Here is a 25,097-nt window from a genome sequence, read left to right on the forward strand (position 1 = left end):
CCCCAATTACACAATAAATTTGAGACCAGCCTAGAACATAGGAATCCCCATCTCAAAACAGCATATCAAAACAGAACAGAGCAGATATCCCAAAGGTCCCACACTGAATAATCGTAATGGGTCCAAATATCTTGTCAAGGCTTCTAGTCAAGGCTTCTAGTCAAGGCAAATACTAAAGGCAGACTCATTTGGTTACCATAAAGAAAAAAAGAATTAGAGAACAGAGGAACAATGTTTCTGACTACACTCCTCTCTGTGGCTGCCCTTGGTATAAACTGCAAGCCATGCCCATCAATTATTCTTGCAAAGAAAAACAGACCATTGCAACGACACCTTCTGGTGACTCCAGAAGTCACACACATCTTCAATAGTGCATTGACCCAAAGAATTCTATGACTATGACAATGGTGAAGGGGTTAATATTATATTCTGTATCAAAGGAATCAAATGCCCATGGAGCTCTGTGTGTCTGCTAGAATCCAGTGCTGAAGAAACAGAAATACCATATTTATATTTTAAGTTGTACTCCAATAAATGAGAATCAGTTTTTAAAACACTAATAAGAAGATTACTTCCCTTAGTCTCACCCAAATAAAGACCATCCAAGCATTCTCCACCTAGGCTAATAGGTGGGCATCGGTTCCACAAAGAGCTCTCTCACACACACCGTATCACCATCATTTTCAGAAGAACCTGTGTGAGCTCTAAAGCCAGACCCGAGGAGTGACTAAGTACTCACCACTCATCTCGGAGGTCGGAGATACGCCAGGCTGGCCTTCTTCCTCCTCTGAAGGTTTCTGGAGCTTCTTCAAGACAGACAACAGGTCTTTAACGTCCACTTTGTCCTCACTGATTCTATCAATGAGGTTATGTATGTCCTCTATTCCTATTCGATGGACAAATATAAAAGCAGGGTTAGTGCATCCAGATAAACATACAACAACCTGACGGTGTGTGCGCGCATGTGCACAGGAACTTAGCTATCGACTAGCGGTAAGCTACTCCATCTGGCCAGGGATCCTACCATCTCCACTTCCTTGCTGCTGGGATTACAAGATGTGTTGTCATTATTCCTGAAAGCTACATGCAGAGCTTTTCATGAGCCCTGCAGATCAAATTCAGGTCCTAATTCTTGAGCTATCTTTCCCGCCCTATAACAACCTGATTTGAATGAAAAGTATTCATTTTTCCAGAATACCTGGTGTTGTTGCTGTTGTTGTTAAACCAGAGGTGCCATAAAATGTAGAGGTTTTGATGTTCAGATTTGAAAACAAGATAAATTGGGACATTTCATCAACTCTCAAAGCTAAACAACATACCACCAAAGTGATCCCTAATGGGGCCAGAGCCCAAGATGCAGCTCGGTTGTTATTGGTTTTGCCCGGCATGCATAAAGTCATGCATTCTCTCTCCAGTTACCACATAAGCGTGCTGCATACCCATGAATACTGGAGGAGGTGAGGGCAAGGAGCTGAGAAGGGGCTCTGCTGAAAACGACAGACATGGAGCTGCAGAGATGCCCCAGTAGGTGTCTCCTAAGGTACTTGCTGCACAACAGAGAGCCCAAATTTGCATATCCAGCACCCTCATAAGTGCCCAATACACATGCCAATCCACCAGCAATCCCAGTCCATGAAAGACTCAGGGGACAGAGCAAAGTGTCTAAGTAGACTAGATTCAATCAGTGAGTCAAATGAGAAACTCTGCCTCAATATCTAAGGTAGGAGGCAATTTTAGAAGATATCCTATGTCAGCCTCTGACCACTTGAACACAAAGATCCATTCACACATGAATGGCAGCATGCACACGCTTAAGCATACACACCTACCAAAAGCTAAATACGTACACAGGCCTGCAAGCATGAAGCCTCTGTTTGCATTTTTTTCAAATTTATACTTACTTTGGCACTCACTAAATATGTCATTGTTGGCCAGTTCTCTGATGATATCCTTCAGCATTACCACATCACCTTTAGAACAAAAAGAAAGAACAGTTCTGATTTAAAAAACCCCACTTCCTGTATGGGCTCAGTAGATAGATAGATAGATAGATAGATACATACATACATACATACATACATACATACATACATATATAGGTACAGCTAGATAGCTATATAGATATAGATATATAGATATATACATACAATAACGATTTATGAAGAAAGAGGTCATGAGCTGAAGGAAAGAAGGGAGGGATGTATGGGAGGTTCAGGAATGCAGGGATGGTTTAATATATGGAAATCCACCGACGTAATCCACTATATAAACAAACTCAAAGAAAAAAAAAACACATGATCATCTCATTAGATACTGAAGAGGCCTTTGACAAAATGCAGCACCAATCCAGGTTAAAAGTATTGGAAAGATCAGGAATTCAAGGTGAATACCTAAATATAATAAAAGCCATATACAGCAAACCAATAGCCAACATCAAACTAAATGGAAAGAAACTCAAAGCAATCCCACTAAAATCAGGGGCAAAGCAAGGCTAGTTGCTCTCTCCCTACCTATTCAATATAGTACTCAAAGTTCTAGCCAGAGCAATTAGACAACAAAAAGAGATCAAAGGGATACGAATTGGGAGGGAGGAAGTCAAAGTATCACTATTTGCAGATGATATGCTAGTATACATAAACAACCCCAAAAGTTCCACCAGAGAACTCCTACAGCTAATAAACAACTTCAGCAAAGTGGCTGGGTATAAAATTAACTCAAACAAATCAGTAGCCTCCCTCTACTCAAAGGATAAAGAGGCTGAAAAGAAATTAGGGAAACAACACCCTTCACAACAGTCACAAATAATATAAAATATCTTGGTGTGACTCTAACCAAGCAAGTGAAAGATCTGTATGACAAGAACTTCAAGTCTCTGAAGAGAGAAATCGAAGAAGACCTTAGAAGATCGAAAGATCTCCCGTGCTCATGGATTGGCAGGATTAATATAGTAAAAATGGGGATTGGGGATTTGGCTCAGTGGTAGAGCGCTTGCCTAGCAACCACAAGGCCCTGGGTTCGGTCCCCAGCTCTGAAAAAAAAAGAAAAAAATATATATAGTAAAAATGGCCATCTTACCAAAAGAAATCTATATATTCAATATAATACCCATCAAAATTCCAACTCAATTCTTTATAGAGTTAGAAAGAGCGATTTGCAAATTCATTTGGAATAACAAAAACCCAGGATAGCAAAAACTATTCTCAACAATAAGAGCACTTCTGGGGGAATCATCATCCCTGACCTCACGCTATATATTGATCAATAGTGATAAAAACTGCATGGTATTGGTATAGAAACAGACAGATAGATCAATGGAATAGAGTTGAAGACCCAGAAATGACCCCGCACACCTATGGTCAATTGATCTTTGACAAAGGAGCTAAAACCATTCAGTGGGGAAAAGACAGCATTTTCAACAAATGGTGCTGAGTCAACTGGCAATTTGCATGTAGAAGATTGCAAATTGACCCATTCTTATTTCCTTGTACAAAGCTCAAGTTCAAGTGGATCAAGGACCTCCACATAGAACTAGATACACTTAATCTAATAAAAGAGAAAGCAGGAAGAACCTCGAATATTTGGGCACAGGGGAAAACTTTCTGAACAGAATACCAATGGCTTATGCTTTAAGAGCAATATTTATGTAAATATTTATCTAAGGCAAAGGACACTGTCGTTAGGACAAAATGGCGACCCACAGATTGGGAAAAGATCTTTACTAACTCTACATCTGATAGATGCCTAATAGCCAAAATATACAAAGAACTCAAGGAGGTAGACTCCAGAGAGCCAAATAACCCTATTAAAAAGTGGAGTACAGAGCTAAATAGAGAATTCTCAATTGAGGCATCTCAAATGGCTGAGAAGCACTTAAAGAAGTGTTCAACAGCCTTAGTCATCAGGAAAATACAAATCAAAATGACCCTGAGATTCCATCTCACACCAGTCAGAATGGGTAAGATCAAAAAACTCAGGTGACAGCAGATGTTGGTGAGGATATGGAGAAAGGGGACCACTCCTCCATTACTCATGAGACTACAAGCTGCCATAACCAATGTGGAAATCAATCTGGCATTTCCTAAGAAAATTGGAAACAGTTCTATCTGAGGACCCAGCTATACTACTCCTGGGAATATACCCAAAAGATGCTCCAACATACAACAAAGACACATGCTCCACTGTGTTCATAGCAGCCTTATTTATAATAGCCAGAAGCTGGAAACAAACCAGATGTTCCTCCACAGAAGAATGGATACAGAAAATGTGGTACATATGCACAATGATTAAAAACAATGACTTTATGAAATTTGCAAGCAAATAGATGGAACTAGAAAATATCATCCTGAGTGAGGTAACTCAGACATAAAAGAACACACATGGTATGTACTCACTGATAAGTGAATATTAGCTCAAAAGCTCACAATGCCCATAATACAACCCACAGATCATATGGAGAATAGAAGGAAGGAAGATTAGGGTGTGGATGCTTCAGTCCCTCATTGAAGGGGGAACAGGATGATTGTGGGAGGTGGAGGGAAGGGGGAACTGGGAAAGGAGAAAGGAGGAGGAGGAAATAAGGGTGGTAGTATCAGGAACTGGAGGATATATGAGGGATGTACAGAGGGTTAGGAAATCGAACAAAATTGTGTAGCGGAGTAGGGATGAGGAACTGAGGATAGCCCCCAGAGGATCCCAGACACCAGGGAAATGTGAGGCTCTCAAGACTCAATGGAGGGGTTGGGGATTTAGCTCAGTGGTAGAGCGCTTGCCTAGCAAGCGCAAGGCCCTGGGTTCGGTCCCCAGCTCCGAAAAAAAAGACTCAATGGGGATGAGTTTAGCCAAAACATGCAGAGAAGTGGGAGATAGAACCTGCTGAGACCACCTCCAAATAGACACAGCCCCTGGTCAAGGAATGGGGCCACCTATCCACCTGAAAGTTTTTAACCCAGAAATGTTCCTGTCTAAAAGAAGAGCAGGGACAAAAAATGGAACAGAGAATGAAGGAAGGGCCATCCAGGGACTGTCCCACCTTGGGATCCATCATGTCTGCAGATACCAAACCCAATACTGTTGGCGTGGTCAAGAGGCGCTTGCTGACAGGAACCTAGTGTGGCAGTTCCTGAGGAAGTCCAGCCAGCAACTGACCAATGTAAAGGTGAGTGCTTGGAGCCAACCATCAGAGAGAGCTCAGGGGAATCTGGTGGGGGAACTGACATAAGGACTGGAGGAGCAGAGGGGGTTGGGACCCCTTTGGAGGAACAACATAGGCTGGCCTGACCACCCAATTCTCCTAGAGTCTAGACCACCAACCAAAGAGTGTACCTGGAGGGATCCATGGCTACAGATACATATGTAGCAGAGGATGGCCTTGCTTGACAGCAACAGGAGGGAGGCCTATGGTCCCAGGGAGGTTTGATGCCCCAGCATAAGGGGATGCTGGAACGGTGAGGCGGAAGAGTGTGGGTAGGTGGGGAAGCACTCTCATACAGGCAAAGGGGCAGGGGGGAGGGCAGATGCGGGATGGGGTGTTGGTGGAGGAGTAACCATGAAGTGGGATATCATTTGAGATGTAAGTGAATGGAATGATTAATAAAAAATAAAATCTATTCTCCATTGCCTTCTTATGGGTCCCTTCCCCTCCTACTGGACTGCCTGGTCCAACCTTGATGTGATGCTATTGTCTGGTCTTTATTGTGACTTGTTATGCTGTGTCTGGTTGATGTCCCTGGGAGGTCTTGTTCTTTTTTTTTTTTTTGAAGGGAGGAGTGGGTCTGGATGGAGAGAAGCTGGAAGAAGAGGAGGGAAGGGAATCTGCAGCCAGGATGTTATATGTGAGAGAGGAATAGAGAGTGAGATGATTACTCACCAGAAGAAGCAAGGTTCTCCATCGCCCTCTGAATATCGCTCTCTGTTGGATGGATTCCCAGAGCATTTAAATTCTGCTTAATTTCAGAAGCAGCATTAATATTATTTAAGTCAAATTTGGTGTTTAGCATCTCCTTTACTCCTGGGAAGACAAAGTGACTTTCAGTAAGAGAACCACAAAATCAGAAGAAAATTTATTCAGCCTGAAAACAACAACAAAAACAAAACAACAAATCACTCTACAGTTGCCAACAAACATGACACTGAAACACTGGATGGTGTCCTCTAAACCAAAAATACCAAAAAGGGGGGGGGGCTCTCCTTTATCCAGCCCTGTACCGGAGACTGTGGCCAGCACACTAAGAAAAGATAAAAGGCAACCATATGCTAAATAAGAGGAAAAGTTATTTGAAACATCTCCTAAAACCATAATTTAGTAAGATTATAGTATGTGAGGTAAATATAAACATTGTATTCTTGGGGCTGGAGAGATGATAAAATAGTTAAGAATTCTTCCAGAGGACCCAGGTTCAATTCCCAGCACTTTCATTGTGGGCCACAACCATCTATAACTGGGGATTTGACAACTCCTTTTGACCTCCAAAGGTACCAGACAAGCACATGGTACATAGATACACATGCAGATAAGATACTGATACACACAAAATAGCAAAATAAAATGAAGGAGGGCAACCGGGTAGGAGGACCAGCGGTCTCAATTAACCTGGACCCCTGAGATCCCTTAGACACTGGATCACCAACCAGGCAGCATACTCCAGCTGAGATGAGGCCTCCAACACATATACAGCAGAGGACTCCTAGGTCTGGGTTCAGTTAGAGAGGATGCACTTAACCCTCAAGAGACTGGAGGCCCTAGGATGTTTAGAGGTCTGGTGGGGTGAATGGGGTGGGGACATCCTTGTGGACACGGGGAGGGGGAGGGGGAAGTGTGGGGGATAGAGAGGAAGATATATGAGATGTGGAACACTGGCAGGAGGTGGGGACCAGAAGAGGAATAAAATCTGGAGTATACATAAATAAATAATAAAAATTTAAAAATTTAAAGTTGTATTCTTACAGAAAAAAGAAAAAAAGATAAACACTGTAATGTAAACTTCTCATATATCCAAGCCACTGAAGCACTTGGGATTTCACTTTTGTGTTTAAATACTGAAAGGTTTCACATTTTTTGGTTGGTTGGTTGGTTGGTTGGTTGGTTGGTTGGTTGGTTGGTTTTGGCTTTTCAAGACAGGTTTTTTCTTTGTGCAGCCCTGGCTGGTCTAGAACTCACTCTCTGAGGTCCAAGCTGGACTGGCCTTAAATACAGATTCACCTGCTCTGCCTCCCAAGTTCTGGAATTAAAAGCATGTACCACCACTGCCCAGCCATAGTTTATTCTTATCTATGACAAATACATATGATATTTTTCTAAATTTATCTTCCCCTTTGCCTACTCTATTTTCCCACTATCCTCACTGGAAGAGGACCAATTTGACTTCCCAGAGCAACCTGAAATGATACCAGCATTGGTTCACAAACATGAGATCTATTCCTGGATATTGCATATTCTCATGTTGACCTTTCTACCTTTCCATGCAATGGTATCAAATGACTTGATTATAAAGACTGTGTGGTATAAAGATGGAAAGGCACTAGTACCTGCTATGGTTAGGCTTCTTCTATTCAGTATTTTCATGTTTGTTCTTGTATGTTAACATATCTACATAAGCTTGTCTGGCTCAAAGGAAGCTGTTGATACTTTTATTGAGACTGTATTAAATATACAAATTCAGAGAAAGGCAACTGACATCTTATTGATCCAGAAAGGAGATATAATGGAAAATGCAGGTATGGTAATGCTGAGATTACAAGTATGCACCACACTACCTACTGAAGAAGGAGGATTACCTAGAGTTTAAAGACAGACTAAACTACATCATATGGACCAGGCTAGCCCAGATTATGACAAGACCCTGTCTCAAAGATAAAGTAATTATGGAATACCTTTCAGCCTCAAAAAAATCAGAAATCCTGTCAACAACATAGATGACCTGAGGGGATATTTTACTTTGTGAAATGCCGGGCCCAGGAGGACAATTGCTGGGTATCACTTGTATGGAATCAAAAAACACTGCCATAGAAGCAAAGACTATAGTGATGGTTGTCAGGAGGAAGAAAATTATGTGGTCAAAGGGAGAAAGTTATAGTTAAGTAGGATGAGTGAATTATGGAAGTTTATCACAGAGCAAAGCAACAGTGGGCCCTGTACACTGAAGGGTAGAGGAGAGAAAGATCATAAACACCACACTAGACCTCTTTTATGGATGATGTGTTCATGTGTTGTTTAAGGTACCAGTTATACAGAACTACACTACTAATAAAGTTGATATATTAGACTTTAATAACATGAGTTGGGAAAGCACATAGTATACGGTAGTTGATAACACATACACACAAAATAATAGTCTTAAAAGTTTATTCCACTAGGCTTGTCAAACCTTTTTAAAGTTATTTTCTAACTATTCCTAATTTTCTAATAGTTTCAGAAGTCAACTGCGCACACTGAATAATCTCAGAAAATAATATAATTGGAATTTTTTCAATAATCAACAGTAAAACTACTGGTAATTTTAGGTTTATGTCCTAGCAGTGTTTGCTTCATAATTCAAATAAAAGTTACATATATCTACCTTGTGCTGTTTTGTCTCCATGTTACATCTTACTTATACTTTATCTAAATCCACATTGTTTTACTATGTAAGCCACTATTTATCTTTCCACAAACATGGGCATCAAATACATTCTAGACTGTCTGGTTACCTCTGTGCCTGCCTTCAACATGCCTGCAGCACCAGCAACATATAGGTTAGATCCCTTACCAGACCCCCAATTCCCCTGCCATCTGAGTCCTCCTGGGCATACCCAGCTACCCTGAGCTACAGTCTGTACCCCTGAGTTCCACTGTCCAGTCCAAGGCTGCCCATCAGAGGCCTGCTATACCAGGATCATCAAGAGACAACCAGATGGTTAATGGCCAGCATAAGAACACAATCAACAAAAGCCAAGGCAATGTGGCACCTTCAGAGCCCAGCTGCCTACTACAGCGAAACCTGGATATCCTAATACAACTAAGTACAAGAAAATTACTTTAAATTCAATCTTATAAAGATGATAAATGCCTTTAAAGAGGAAAGTAATAAATCTCTTAAAGAAATACAGGAAAATACGATTGAAAAGGTGAAAGAAATGAATAAAACTGTTCAAGACATGAATATGGAAATAGGAGCAATAAAGAAAACACAAATCTAGGGAATCCTAAAGATGGAAAACTTAGGGAAGAGAACAGAAACAACAGACACAAGTATCACCAATAGTATACAAGAGATGGAAGAGAGAATATCAAGTGTAGAAGATACAATAGAAGAAATTGATGTCAGTCAAAGAAAATGTTATATCTAAAAAAGAATTCCTGACACAAAACATCCAGGAAATCGGGGCTACTTCGAAAATATCTACCCTAAGAACAATAATAGAAGAAGGTGAAGACTCCCAGTTCCAAGGTCCAGAAAATATTCTCAACAAAAATCATAGAAGAAAACTTTCCAAACCTAAAGAAAGAGATGCCTATAGACATACAAGAAGCTTACGGAACACCAATTAGATTGGACTAGAAATAAATACTCCCACCACATAATAATCAAAATATAAAATCTATGAATAAAAAAAGAATAGTGAAAGCTGCAAGGGAAAAGGGGCAGGTAACATACAAAGGCAGGCCTATTAAAATTAGACCTGACTTCTCAGCATAGACTCTGAAAGGTAGAAGGGCCTGAACAGTGTCTTCCAACTTCTAAGAAACCACAGATGCTAATTAACATAGAGTACTATACCCAGCAAAACTTTCAACCACCATAAATACAGAAAACAAGATATTCCAAAACAAAAATAAATTTAAACAATATCTGTTCACAAATCCAGCCCTACAGAAAATACTAGAAGGAAAACTCCAACCAAAGGAGGTTAACAACACTCAAGAAAACAAAGGAAATAAATAACTCCACACCAGCAAAAACAAAACAAAGAAAGCACACACACACACACACACACACACACACACACACACACTAATACCACCAACATCAAAATAAAAAGAATTAACAATCATTGGTCACTAACATCTCTCAACATCAGTATATTCAATTCACAAATAAAAAGACACAGGCTAACAGAATGGATGTGAAAACAGGATCAAACAAAGGTAGTCATTGCCTCAGAGTACAGGACTGAAAAAGAAAAGGTTTTCCAAGCAAATGTACCCAAGAAACAAGCTGGAGTAGCTATTCTTATATCTAATAAATAGACTTCCAGCCAAAAGTAATCAAATGAGATGGGGAAGGACACTTCATACCCATCAAAGGAGAAATCCACCAAGATAACATCTCAATTCTGAACATCTATGCCCCCAAATGCAAGGGCATCCACATTCATCAAAGAAACATAACTAAAGCTTAAATCACATATCAGAGCTCACATTAATAGTGGGAAATGTCAACACCCCACTCTCACCAATGAACAGGTCATCAAGACAGAAATAAACAGAGAAATAATAAAACTAACTGACCTCATAAATCAAATGGACATAAAAGATAAATGCAGAACATTTCACCTAAACACAAAGGAATGTATCTTCTCAGAACCTCATGGGACCTTCTTTAAAATTGACCATGTAGTTGGTCACAAAGCAAGTCTCAACAGAAATTTAAGAAAATTGAAATAACTCCTTGTATCTTATCAGTCTATCATGGATTAAAGTCTACATCAACAACAACAGAAACAACAGAAAGCCCACATACTCATGGAAACTGAATAACTCTCTACACAATGATCACTGAATCAGGAAAGAAATAAAGAAATTACAGACTTTCTATGAAAGTGAAGGGACAAACATAACCAAACTTATGAGGCACAATGAAAGGAATTCATAGGATAAGTGCCTTCATAAAGAAATTGGAGAATTCTCATACTAGCAATTTAAAACTACACCAGAAAGCTATAAGAAAAAAAAGAAGCAAACACACCCAAGAGGAGTTGATGGCAGGAGATAATTAAACTCAGGACTAAAATTAAGAAATTAGAAACAAAAAGAGCAATATGAAAAAGCAACTAAAAATCAACAAGAAAGGTAAATGCTTAGCCAAACCAACTGAAAGGCAGGGAGAGAGGGGGGGGATGAATCCAAATTAACAAAATCAGAAATTAAAAGGGAGATGTAACAACAGAAACTGGGGAAATTCAAATTCAAAGAATCACTAGGTCTTACTTCAAAAGCCTGTACTCCGCAAAATTGGAAAATATAAATGAAATGGATGATTTTCTAAATGGATACCACTTACCAAAGTTAAATCGAAATCAGGCAAACTATCTAAATAATCTTATAACCCCTAAATAATAGATGCAATCATTAAAAGTCTCCTAACCAAAAAAGCCCAGGGCCAGATGGTTTTAACACAGAATTCTACTCAACTTTCAAAGAGCTAATACCAATATTCCTCAAACTAGTCCACAAAATATAAACAGAAAGAACATTGCCAAACTCATTCTCTAAGGCCACAGTTACCCTGATACCTAAACCACACAAAGATTCAACAAAGAGAATTTCAGACCAATTTCCCTTATGAAATACAAAAATACTCAATAAAGTACTCACAAACCAAATCCAAAACCACATAAAAAAAACATCATCCACCATAATCAAGTAGGCTTCATTCCAGGGATGCAATAAACAAAAACACATCAATATAATCCACAATATAAACACACTTAAAGAAAAAAATCACATGATCATCTCATTGGATGCTGAAAAGTCTTTGACAAAATCCAATACTCCTCCATGTAAAAATTCTTGGAGAGCCCCCAAAGATCCAGGTTACTTGACCGTGTTGGTCTTCTTGTGGAGGCCCTATTCCCTCTGGGTCCCTCAATCCTTCTCCCAACTTTTCCACAAGACTCCTGAGTTTCGTCTAATGTTCAGCTGTGGGTCTCTACATCTGTTTCAGTCAGCTGCTAAGTGGAGCCTCTCATGGATGGTAATGCTAGGCTCCTGTCTGCAAACACCACAGAGTATCACTAATGGTGTCAGGGATTGGTTCTTACCCATGAAATTGGTCTCCTTAGGAGCTCCCAAAGACTGAACCACCAAACAAGAGCAAACAAAGAGCTGAACCCCTACATGTATGTTGCAGATGTGCAGCTTGGTTTTCATGTGGCTTCCCTAACAAATAGAGTGGGAGCTGTCCCTGCGTTTGTTGCCTACCTGCGAATCCTGTTCCCCTAACTGGGTTGGCATGTCTGGCCTCAGTGGGATGGATGTGCCTAGTTCTGAAATCACTTGATATGCTACTAGGTTGGGTTAGTATGGGGGGGGACAGTTTCCCCCTTCTCAGAGGAAAAGGCAATGAGAGTATGGGCAATGGGGTATGTGAGGGAGGACTGGGAGGAAGCGGGGACTGAGATTGGGATGTAAAATGAATGAATTAACAATTAATGACGAAAAGGGGTCTTCAAGAGCTCAGGGATAAAAGGTGCATAACTAAACATAATAAAAGCAATATACAGCAAACCAATAGGCAACATCAAATTAAATGGAGAGAAACTTAAAGCAATTCCAATAAATCAGAAATAAGACAAGGCTGTCCACTCTTTCCCTATCTATTCGAGGTAGTACTTGAAGTTCTAGCTAGAGTAATAAGATGACTAAAGGGGATCAAGGAATAGAAATTGGAAAGGAAAAAGTCAAAGTATTGCTATTCACAGATGATATGATAGTATACATAAGTTACCCCAGAAATTCTATCAGAGAACTCCTACAACTTATAAACACCTTCAGCAAAGTGACTGAATACAAAATCAACTCAAAAAAATGAGTAGCTTTTTATACAAAAGCTAAACAGGCTGAGAAAGAAATTAGTAAAGCAACGCCCTTTACAAAAGCTACAAATAATATAAAAAATTTTGGTGTAACTCTAAGCAAAGCGAGTGAAAGGCCTGTATGACAGGGTCTTTACAGACATTGAAAGAATAATTCTCAACTTCATATGGAAAAACAAAAAACTCAAAATAGCTAAAAACAATCCTGTACAATAAAAGAACTTCTGGAGGTATCACCATATCTGATTTCAAGTTATACTACAGAGCAGTAGTAATAAAAACTGCATGTTATTGGCATAAAAACAGATAGGGTGATCAATGAAATAGAATCGAAGACCCAGAAATAAATCCACACACCTGTGGACACTTGATATTTGACAAAGAAGCCAAAACCATACAATGGGAAAATGATACCATCTTCTACAAATGGTGCTGGACTATCTGCATGTCTGCATGTAGAAGAACGAAAATAGAAATCCATATTTACCACCCTGCACAAAACAAAAGTTCAAGTGGATCAAGAACCTTAACATATCTGGATACATTAAATCTCATAGAAAAGAAAGTGGGGAATAGCCTCGAGCACACTGGCACACGAGACAAATTCCTGAACAGAACACTGATAGCTCAGGCACTAAGATCAACATTTAATAAATGGAACCTCATGAAACCAAAAAGCTTTTGCAAAGCTAAGGACCCTATCAATAGAACAAAAGGACAAAAGAGCAAGAGGACAAAATGGCAGCCTACAGAATGGAAAAAGATCTTCACCAACCCTACATCCAACAGAGGACAAATATCCAAAACATATAAAGAACTCAAGAAATTATACACCAGCAGCCCAAATAACCCAGTAAAGAATAGGGTACAGAGCTAAATAAAGAATTCCCAACAGAGGAATCTTGAATAACCATTTCCATGATGACTAAGTATGTTAAGCATTTCTTTGGTTATTCAAGATTCCTCTGTTGAGAATTCTTTACCTTACACTAATCAGAATGGCTAAGATCAAAAATTCAAGTGACAATACATACTGACTATGATTGGAGCATGGGGAACACTTCCCCACTGCTCCAATGAAAACTTGAACAACCACTTAGGAGGGAAGGGGATAATCCAGTTGTAAAGTAAATACATTAATTAATGAATGAAAATAAATAAATTCTAAGTAAAACTCACGTTTAGATTTCAGAGCTTTCAAGAGATTCGCGAACTCATTCACAAATTCCTCAATGGTAATTTTACCGTCTTCTGTAATACAGGGGAAAATTTAGCTGAAGGAAATTAATGTTTCTAAATATATTAGAATTCAAGATAACACTCAAGTCAAGACTTTCTTCTCTCTTGTCTCTTATATTATCAGAAATAGGTAGTTCTATTTCTTTCCAAATATTTATTGATTTTTACTTATTCATGATGATATAAATACATCATTAAAAAAAACTATGACATCGATCTTATCTTTTTCCATTTACTTTCTACAACTTGATAGGAGGGGTCTCTTTTGTTGGAAAACTATCTGACCACTTCAATAAATAAAACCCTTCAGTACACTCACTTGCAAACCGGTGAAATACCAATCCTGTTACAGGACAAGGAGAGGCTATATGCCAACATTAGTTATGTAAGCATGCTAATGTTTAAGTAAAAGACAAAAGGATTCAGTGGCACACAAAAAGTACACTGCCCATACTAAATATACATTCACTGAGGGTGATAAAACGCTCACAAAGTAAAATTGGATTTTACAGAGAAAAATCTTAGATACTACAATGGTCTATAGTATATAAGCAGACATGTAGCATATCTACAGGATTAAATTTTCAGGGAAGGTGGCAGTTAGGAACAAAACTGTCCAGAAAATTTCTATAGGGCAATGATAATGGGGAAACAACTTTTAGAGAAAAAAAAATCACTGCTTATGTTAAGAATTGTGGTGGTTTGAATAAAAATAGACCCATAGACCCATAGGGAGTGGCACTATTAGGAGGTATGGCCTTGTTGGAGTAGGTGTGGCTTTTTCGGAGGAAGTGTGTCACTAGGGGTTGTGGGCTTTGAAGTCTCAGAAGCTCAACAGAGTTCCCTTCCTGCTGCCTGCAGATCCAGATGTAGAACTCTCAGCTCCTTCTCTGGCACTAAGTCTTGCCTGGACACTGCCACGCTTCCCACCACGGAGATAATGACAAAATCTCTGAACCTGTAAGCCAGCCCCAATTAAATGATGTCTTTGATAAGAGTTGCCATGGTTCTAGTGTCTTTTCACATCAATAGAAACCCTAAGGCAATGATAAGCAACCTAAATTTAATCTCTCCAAAATCCCATACAGAGCAAATAAGTCTATGCCTATCGTATAACTGAGATGTAGAACTTCACACATTTTATTTGCACATAATGGGAAGGTTAAAAAAAAAAAAAAAAAAAAAAAAAAACACAGGGCCAGTCAACCCCAGAGCCCATATCAAAGTGAAAAATCAGGTGGAAATTGACTAGAATCTACCCATAAGAAGTGAGTCTGTGTTAAGTAGGGACCTACTAGAAATGGGTCCAAGATCTGAAGGATCGAAACCCTCATCTCTAGAGAGCTGAAACCTCAGGTGTTAGATTTAAATGCTAGGGACCAATAATGGCAGTCTAGAAGTGGTCCTGCCTTTGGGTTAGAGGACAAACTCTGGAAGACAACAGTGTTTGTGGGTATGGAAGAAGTACTCAAATAAAGATGAAGTCCCTACCAGATAGTATTAAATGTTGGAAGAAAGAGTTGTCTCTCGAAAAAAAAAAAAAAAAACAGATGCTATTAGTAAAGTACTTTTCTGTTATCTTAGGAATTTTACTTTATGATGGAATAAGTTCCACTGCATTTCTCTGTATGACAATAATAATTCAGTTATTTTGCCATCTTTCAGACAGTGCAAAAACAATATGTTAACTGGACCTGAAGAGATGGTTGAGTGGTTAAGATATATATTGCTCTCCAGAGGGTCTGAGGTGGATTTCCAGCTCCCAATGTCAGTCAACTCACAACTCCCTGTGACTCCAGTCCTAGTAACGTGACACCTCTGCCCTCTACAGTCACCACTTCACACACACACACACACACACACACACACACACACACACACACACACACACACAAAATAAACCTTGTTTAATAAACCTGCCAGTACATGCCTTCACTTGTGAGTTCTACTGAATATTTAAGAACTTAATAAAGACAACACCCAACTAACTATACCTGTTACTAAAATAATGCAGCTACCTCATACATTGATGAATATCTGCTCCTCTGAGCCACTACAGAACGCAGAATTCTCCGTCACCCATGAATAACATTAGGATTCTGCTTCTGATACCTGAGCACCCGGCTTGGTGTTCCATCTACTCCAGATACAATTCTGGTTGGCACAACCCATGGCTATCAGTTCTCGCTTCATAAGTGCCACCACTGGCTTCCCAGAGGGACGGGGTGGTGGTGGGTTCCCTGCATCGTTTGGCTCTATGGAGCTCGGAGTTGGCATACCAATAGGATAGTGTGACCAGCCATCCCACTGCAGTTTAAACAGGATTACCCTCCATCCTGTGTACTCCACCCAGGCCTCTTCCTCCTCCACCTGTAAGGAAGAGTCCATTTAAGGTAGATAGATCAAAAGTACAAACCATCCTCCTGGACATGACTTAATATTTCAGTCAATATGGCTTTAGCTGAATGAAGGTCATCTTTCGACAGTATCTTCTTTAACTCATGGACATCAATTAGATCCTCCTTGAGAACTTGGGGAGTGGCTACCAGTAACTGTGTGACTATGGAAAGACAGCAGGAGAGAATGTGTCAACAGCAGACACCATGAACTGCCCACCACCTGACTCAGGTTGCATAAAACAATGGAACAGTATATAAAACGTTGAATATAATTTTAAAAACAGGAGCTAAAAATTATCGAAACTTTGGTACTTGACACTCTTCAAAGCACTCTCTCTTTATATAATCTCACAATAGTGATCATTATTCTCCCCATTTTTCAGATGAAGAAACTGATGCTAGCAAAATCAAGTGACTTGCTGAAGAATACATTGGTGATTATGTGGTAAGAACAAGATTTAAGCTCGGGCGATACAACTTCAAACCCAAAGCTTTTAACTACCATACCTTTTCAGACAGACACATTGGATAGCCAAGCTATCCCTTGGGCCATTTAACCCTGCATATGTAGTCCCTGAGACCATCAGGGAGCTTTACAAATAACCTTCAAACCAACACTACACCACATTATTTAACTTAATGCTGAGCTGCTGAAACAAAATACAACAAAAAGGTTAGCTTGCCACTAATTTGACCTAAGTTATCAAAAGAAATAGTGCTCTTGTGAGACACAATTGCCAGACTTCATTTGGTTCAGGAAGCTTCTTCCTCTAGCTTTTGCTCATACTGACCACAACTGAGAATACATACGTGTGTGTGTGTGTGTGTGTGTGTGTGTGTGTGTGTGTGTGTGTGTGTAGAATATCAAAATGAATAAAATACATAGACTAAGTAGAAAGGGTGGCTGGCTGGATATAGGAAGGCAAGCAACTCCAGCAATAGAATCATCTTCCTCTTATTAACAACTACTGAATGGTAAGCATTCTGATAGACGCAGCACTTTCTACCCAGTTTGTAACTACGATTCCTGACTTTCCGCCTGACAGGGTTACAATCACCATGGAAATACATCTCTAGGTAGTGCTGTGGGGTGAGGGTGCCGAAAGATTAAACTGAAAAGGGAAGACACCCCCTGAATGTGGGCTTCACCATACCATAGGCTAGGGTCTTGAGAAGAATGAAACAAAAAAAGCAGGCTGAGCACCAGCACCGCTTCTTGGCTGTGAACTCAATGTGAGCAGCGGCCTCATGCTCCTACCGCTGTGCTCTCCCCACCATGGTGGACTGGCTCTCAAACGACTACAAGCTAAAACAACCCCTTCCTTCCTCAAGCTAATTTTTTCTGATATTTTGTCACAGCATGGAGAAAAGTAATAAACATACCAGACAGACAACAAAGAAGATAAAGGTAGAAGGCACATTACAAACATCCAAAGACTCAAAACTCCAAACCCTCATGTTTCCTGTCTTTGAATCTTCTGGAAAACGGACACTAGCAAAATACAGGATAAATCATAGCAAGGAAAAATATAGATTCAGGGGACACAAGGGCCACAGAATAGAAGTAAAGATTTGAGTCCTGAGCAGAGAACTAGCTGAATAGCAGACAGTAGAGAGTATTTCAAACCAGAGCATCTGAGAACATGTGTATGTTAATACTTTTTGTGAGACCTGGAAAAAAATAAGAGATCCGTAAGAAAATATGAAAGTTATAAAACAAGATGGGTTAAACATGTAGTAGTACCAGGTACTGGGAAGCCTGGGGTGGGTTATATAACAGGTTATATAACTCAGTGACTAAAAACCGATAAATTACATAATTTAAAGGACAGTGTATATGGTTATAACTTATATATCAACTAAAAACACACATCCGGGAGCTAGAGATATGGCTCAGTGGTTAAGAGCGCACAGTGCTCTTGCAAAGTTCAGTTCCCATCACACATGTTGAGGGACTCACAACCACCTGTGATTCCAGCTCCAGGGGACTCAATGTCTCTAGACTCCATGAATTGCCCACATGGCCATGCTTATGTACATATGTGTACACACACACACACACACACACACACACACACACACACACATCTTTAAAGTAAACATCTATGTAAATCTTCATCGATCATAAAGCAATTTTCCAGTCACGCTCTTGAAGCAGAAGTATTCACGTACCTCCGGAGTCTTTAAAGCTTGAAGTCTTTTTTAATTCCGTGAGGAAATCTTTTAAGTCCACTTCCATGTCATCTAGAAGGTCAAAATCAAACGTATTTCACATTTAAAAACTTTGCATTAATCGGAACATGAAATTAAGATTCTAATTCATAAAAATTATATAAAACTCACTTTTGTTGCTTTTCACAAATTATAGAAACTGTTTCAATAGAACTTCTAACGCTTTTATATGATGTATTCGGTTAATATTAAATAAAATTTTAGTTTCATTTTTATATTTTACACGTGTTAACTACTTAAATCTTCACAAAATTGCATATTTGTGTATCACTAATATACCTAGTATTAAAAGATGAAAACAAAAGTTAATTTATTCAAATGACAAGACCTGAAAGCTCTAGAGACAGACAGTGATTTAAACTGATTCAATCTCATCACAGGAGTGGCAGTGTTAACTCTCGGCACACACACTGGTAGGTGACAATGTTAGCTACACATACACACACTGACGAGGGACAATGTTGACTACAGATACACACACTGATGAGTGTCAGTGTTGACCACACACACACACACACACACACACACGCACACGCACACGCACACACACAGTCCCAGAAGTCCTGAAAAAGCTGGAACACTAATAAAAAGAGAGTGTGGGTAACACAGAAACTATCCCTATATAAATGCCAGGAGATAGCATGTAAAATCTATGACTGGAGTCTTGTAAAGGAAATAAGAAAGGTTAACTAGGAACTGAGACATAGATTGGTGAGCAGTGAGTTAATAAAATTAAGACCCAGAAATTACTAAATAGTTTATCCACGTGTTCATGCAGAATTTTACAAAAGACCTAAGTCCATGCTAAAATGGGAGTTAGAGTATACACCGAGTAAACCGGGATGCATAAAAGATTTCTTTCCACAAGTAGGAGGAGACAGGGAGGGTTGCAGAGAGAGCCTCCAAAGTTAAGGATACCTCCTGCTCTTCTGAAGAGCCCATGTCCAGTAGTTTACAGCCACATTGACTCCAGCCCCAAAGGACCCAATGCCCTCTTGTGGGCTTACCAGGAACCTGCACACACGTAGCACACACTCACACAGACATATGCGTTCACATAAGTAAAAATAAAAACTTAAAATGTAAGCATGACACAGTATGCTCACTGACTTAGTGTGAAAGAGACACAAAACACCCAACATGGCATAAAGTGAGGAGAAAGTTCCTCTGGGGATCTGAAGGTCCGCTCGGAATCTTAGGTTAGTTTGGAGACTAAATTCAAATAACTTATATAGGGCAAAATCAAAAGTCCAACTTTACTGCCCAGCACACGTGCCCAGAGTCTCACAGACTCCTCAACTCCAGCTCATGGATCTAACACCTTCTGCCAACCTCCTCAGATACTCATACACATATTCTCTCTCTCTCTCTCTCTCTCTCTCTCTCTCTCTCTCTCTCTCACACACACACACACACACACACACACACACTCATATGAATACACTACACCTGTCTTCAGATAAACCAGAACACGGTATCAGATCCCATTTCAGATGGTGTAGTTGCAGGGAATTAAACTTAGGACCTCTGAAAGAGCAGCCAGTGTTCTTAACCTCTGAGCCATCTCTCCAACCCCAAAACAAATCTTAAGACGTTACACTGGTAGATATGTTCACTGACAGTATAAATAAGGAGGCCTAAATGACCAAGTCAGATAAAAACTGACACGGATAAAAAGTAATCTAGAGGAGCTAGTCAAATCCATAACCAAGATACATGAGACAGGCACTTCCATGCTAGAACTCCCAGGATTCCCCCTGCGGGGGGCGGACTGTTAGTCCCAACATAAAATATGGCCTAAAACTAAGCATCTTCATATTCTAAAAGTAAATATGTATATAATACATACACACATAAATTTATATTCATACACATATGTGTCATGAGGTGATCAAGCACATATTACTGCAGGCAGAGGTGGAAAACAAAGGGAAGTATGGGGCCCCTTGGAAACAATTACTCAACAAAATCATTACACTCTTAGAATGCATTATTTGATGAAAAAAATCAAAATGTGGCAAGCACTGTAAAATGACGGGTGATGTTGGAATTCCTCTAAAGAGAGATTCTATATCAAGACAGTATTTTCTACAGTGTGTGGTATTTTCCCACTCAGGCTTACAAGTAATGAATGGTAATTATCTAATAAGTATATATCATAACCAGGTGAGTACGAGCATTTAGATATGTCAATAAATATGTAAATTAGTAGGATTGGCTCTCACTGATATCCACCTAAGCTTCCAATAACATGACTCTACTTCTCATTTTAACCATATAGATAATATTTATGTAATATTATCTATAAAATATATATTTTAATCAATATAATATAATGATTTTATATATTATATAATATGTAATTATCTGTCTATATGATATATATTATTTATTCATTATAGATACATGTACTATATTTTATATTTTTATTTATATATTGTATTATATTTTCCAGGAATAGGAAAAAATAAAGACATACTTAATAATTTCTTTATATCTCACCAGTGACATAACAATGTTTAAGAGCTTCTTTAAAGTCCTCTTCAGTTAAATTAGGATTCAAACATTTCAAGGCAGGCTCCAAGTCAGATATAGCAATCTTGCCATCTTCAACCTGTGACAAGATGTCAGCAGCTTCTTTGATATCTAAAAAGATAAATGTGTGCAATATACTGTTATAAAAATACATAACGGAAACCCCGTGGGAGAGAGAGCTCACCGCCCGGACAGGTGGGCACTCCTGAGACTGCAGAGTGGAAGAGACCACCAACACTGCCCACCCCTGCCCACATCCCTGGCCCAAGAGGAAACTGTATACGGCCTCTGGGTTCCCGTAGATAAGGGCACAGCAGCAGCAGGTCCACTGCGTCTGAGACACCACCGGAACCTGAAGGGACCGACCAGATAAACAGTTCTCTGCACCCAAATCCCGTGGGAGGGAGAGCTAAACCTTCAGAGAGGCAGACACGCCTGGTAAACCAGAAGAGACTACACTCTACCCACATCTCTGACTCCAGAGGAAAACACCAAACGCCATCTGGGACTCTGGTGCACGGGGGCTCCCGGAGAGGGTGGCGCCGATCCTCCTGTTTGCTGCCCCCGCAGAGAGCTCATAAGCAACACCCCACGAGCAAACTTGAGCCTCGGGACCACAGGTAAGACCAACTTTTCTGCTCCAAGCGATCTACCTGGTGAACTCAGGACACAGGCCCACAGGAACAGCTGAAGACCTGTAGATAGGAAAAACTACACGCCCGAAAGTAGAACACTCTGTTCCCATAACTGGCTGAAAGAAAACAGGAAAACAGGTCTACAGCACTCCTGACACACAAGCTTATAGGACAGTCTAGCGACTGTCAGAAATAACAGAACAAAGTAACACTAGAGATAGTCTGATGGCGAAAGGCAAGCACAGGAACCCAAGCAACAGAAACCAAGACTACATGGCATCATCAGAGCCCACCACCAAAGCAAACACGGAATATCCAAACACACCAGAAAAGCAAGATCTAGTTTCAAAATTGTATTTGATCATGATGCTGGAGGACTTCAAGAAAGACATAAAGAACTCCCTTAGAGAAATGCAGGAAAACATAAATAAACAAGTAGAAGCCTACAGAGAGGAATCACAAAAATCCCTGAAAGAATTCCAGGAAAACACAATCAAACAGTTGAAGGAATTAAAAATGGAAATAGAAGCAATCAAGAAAGAACACATGGAAACAACCCTGGACATAGAAAACAAAGAAAGAGACAAGGAGCCGTAGATACAAGCATCACCAACAGAATACAAGAGATAGAAGAAAGAATCTCAGGAGCAGAAGATTCCATAGAAATCAGACTCAACTGTCAAAGATAATGTAAAGTGGAAAAAGCTACTTGTCCAAAACATACAGGAAATCCAGGACTCAATGAGAAGATCAAACCTAAGGATAATAGGTATAGAAGAGAGTGAAGACTCCCAGCTCAAAGGACCAGTAAATATCTTCAACAAAATCATAGAAGAAAACTTCCTTAACCTAAAGAAAGAGATACCCATAAGCATACAAGAAGCCTACAGAACTCTAAATAGATTGGACCAGAAAAGAAACACCTCCTTTCACATAATAGTCAAAACACCAAATGCACAAAATAAAGAAAGAATATTAAAAGCAGTAGGGAAAAAGGTCAAGTAACATATAAAGGCAGACCTATCAGAATCACACCAGACTTTTTGCCAGAAACTATGAAGGCCAGAAGATCCAGGACTGATGTCATACAGACCCTAAGAGAACACAAATGCCAGCCCAGGCTACTATATCCTGCAAAACTCTCAATTAACATAGATGGAGAAACCAAGATATTCCATGACAAAACCAAATTTACACAATATCTTTCTACAAATCCAGCACTACAAAGGATAATAAATGGTAAAGCCCAACATAAGGAGACAAGCTATACCCTAGAAGAGGCAAGAAACTAATCGTCTTGGCAACAAAACAAAGAGAAGAAAAGCACACAAACATAACCTCGTATCCAAATATGAATATAACAGGAAGCAATGATCATTATTCCTTAATATCTCTCAACATCAATGGTCTCAACTCCCCAAGAAAAAGACATACATTAACAAACTGGATATGCAATGAGGACCCTGCATTCTGCTGCCTACAGGAAACACACCTCAGAGACAAAGACAGACACTACCTCAGAGTGAAAGGCTGGAAAACAACTTTCCAAGCAAATGGTCTGAAAAAGCAAGCCGGAGTAGCCTTTCTAATATCAAATAAAATCAATTTTCAACTAAAAGTCATCAAAAAACTTAAGGAAGGACACTTCATATTCATCAAAGGAAAAATCCACCAAGATGAACTCTCAATCCTAAATATCTATGCCCCAAATACAAGGGCACCTACATACATAAAAGAAACCTTACTAAAACTCAAAGCACACATTGCACCTCACACAAAAATAGTAGGAGATTTCAACACCCCACTCTCATCAATGGACAGATCATGGAAACAGAAATTAAACAGAGACATAGACAGACTAAGAGAAGTCATGAACCAAATGGACTTAACAGATATTTATAGAACATTCTATCCTAAAGCAAAAGGATATACATTCTTCTAAGCTCCTCGTGGTACTTTCTCCAAAATTTACCATATAATTGGTCAAAAAACGGGCCTCAACAGGTACAGAAAGATAGAAATAATCCCATGCGTGCTATCAGACCACCACGGCCTAAAACTGGTCTTCAATAACAATAAGGGAAGAACGCCCACATATACGTGGAAGTTGAACAATGCTCTACTCAACGATAACCTGGTCAAGGAAGAAATAAAGAAAGAAATTAAAGACTTCTTAGAATTTAATGAAAATGAAGGTACAACATACCCAAACTTATGGGACACAATGAAAGCTGTGCTAACAGGAAAACTCATAGCTCTGAGTGCCTGCAGAAAGAAACAGGAGAGAGCATATGTCAGCAGCTTGACAGCACACCTAAAAGCTCTAGAACAAAAAGAAGCAAATACACCCAGGAGGAATAGAAGGCAGGAAATAATCAAACTCAGAGCTGAAATCAACCAAGTAGAAACAAAAATGACTATAAAAAGAATCAAAAGAACCAAAAGCTGGTTCTTTGAGAAAATCAACAAGATAGATAAACCCTTAGCCAGACTAACGAGAGGACACAGAGAATGTGTCCAAATAACAAAATCAGAAATGAAAAGGGAGACATAACTACAGATTCAGAGGAAATTCAAAAAATCATCAGATCTTACAATAAAAGCCTATATGCAACAAAACTGGAAAATCTGCAGGAAATGGACAATTTCCTAGACAGATACCAGGTATCAAAGTTAAATCAGGAACACATAAACCATTTAAACAACCCCATAACTCCTAAGGAAATAGAAGCAGTCATTAAAAGTCTCCCAACCAAAAAGAGCCCAGGTCCAGACGGGTTTAGTGCAGAATTCTATCAGACCTTCATAGAAGACCTCATACCAATACTATCCAAACTATTCCACAAAATTGAAACAGATGGAGCACTACCGAATTCCTTCTATGAAGCCACAATTACTCTTATACCTAAACCCCACAAAGACCCAACAAAGAAAGAGAACTTCAGACCAATTTCCCTTATGAATATCGACGCAAAAATACTCAACAAAATTCTGGCAAACCGAATCCAAGAGCACATCAAAACAATCATCCACCATGATCAAGTAGGCTTCATCCCAGGCGTGCAGGGATGGTTTAATATACGGAAAACCATCAACGTGATCCATTATATAAACAAACTGAAAGATAAAAACCACATGATCATTTCATTAGATGCTGAGAAAGCATTTGACAAAATTCAACACTCCTTCAAGATAAAAGTCCTGGAAAGAATAGGAATTCAAGGCCCATAATTAAACATAGTAAAAAAAAGTTATATACAGCAAA

General features: G+C 39.4%; 1 protein-coding gene across 1 annotated transcript; it reads right to left on the reverse strand.

Annotated features, from left to right (window-relative positions):
* Positions 1-704: 704 nt before the first annotated feature.
* Efcab13 (EF-hand calcium binding domain 13) lies at positions 705-18,669 on the reverse strand. The gene is made up of 6 exons (XM_032914216.1): positions 18,603-18,669; positions 16,448-16,591; positions 13,972-14,043; positions 5,867-6,007; positions 1,902-1,970; positions 705-886 (listed from the first exon to the last, which is right to left on the reverse strand). Exons 1-6 carry the CDS (start codon positions 18,667-18,669, stop codon positions 705-707), a joined length of 675 nt encoding a protein of 224 aa, XP_032770107.1.
* Between the last annotated feature and the right edge of the window lie 6,428 nt (positions 18,670-25,097).

The sequence above is a fragment of the Rattus rattus genome, chromosome 9 (genome assembly GCF_011064425.1).
Source record: "Rattus rattus isolate New Zealand chromosome 9, Rrattus_CSIRO_v1, whole genome shotgun sequence".
NCBI lineage: Eukaryota > Metazoa > Chordata > Mammalia > Rodentia > Muridae > Rattus > Rattus rattus.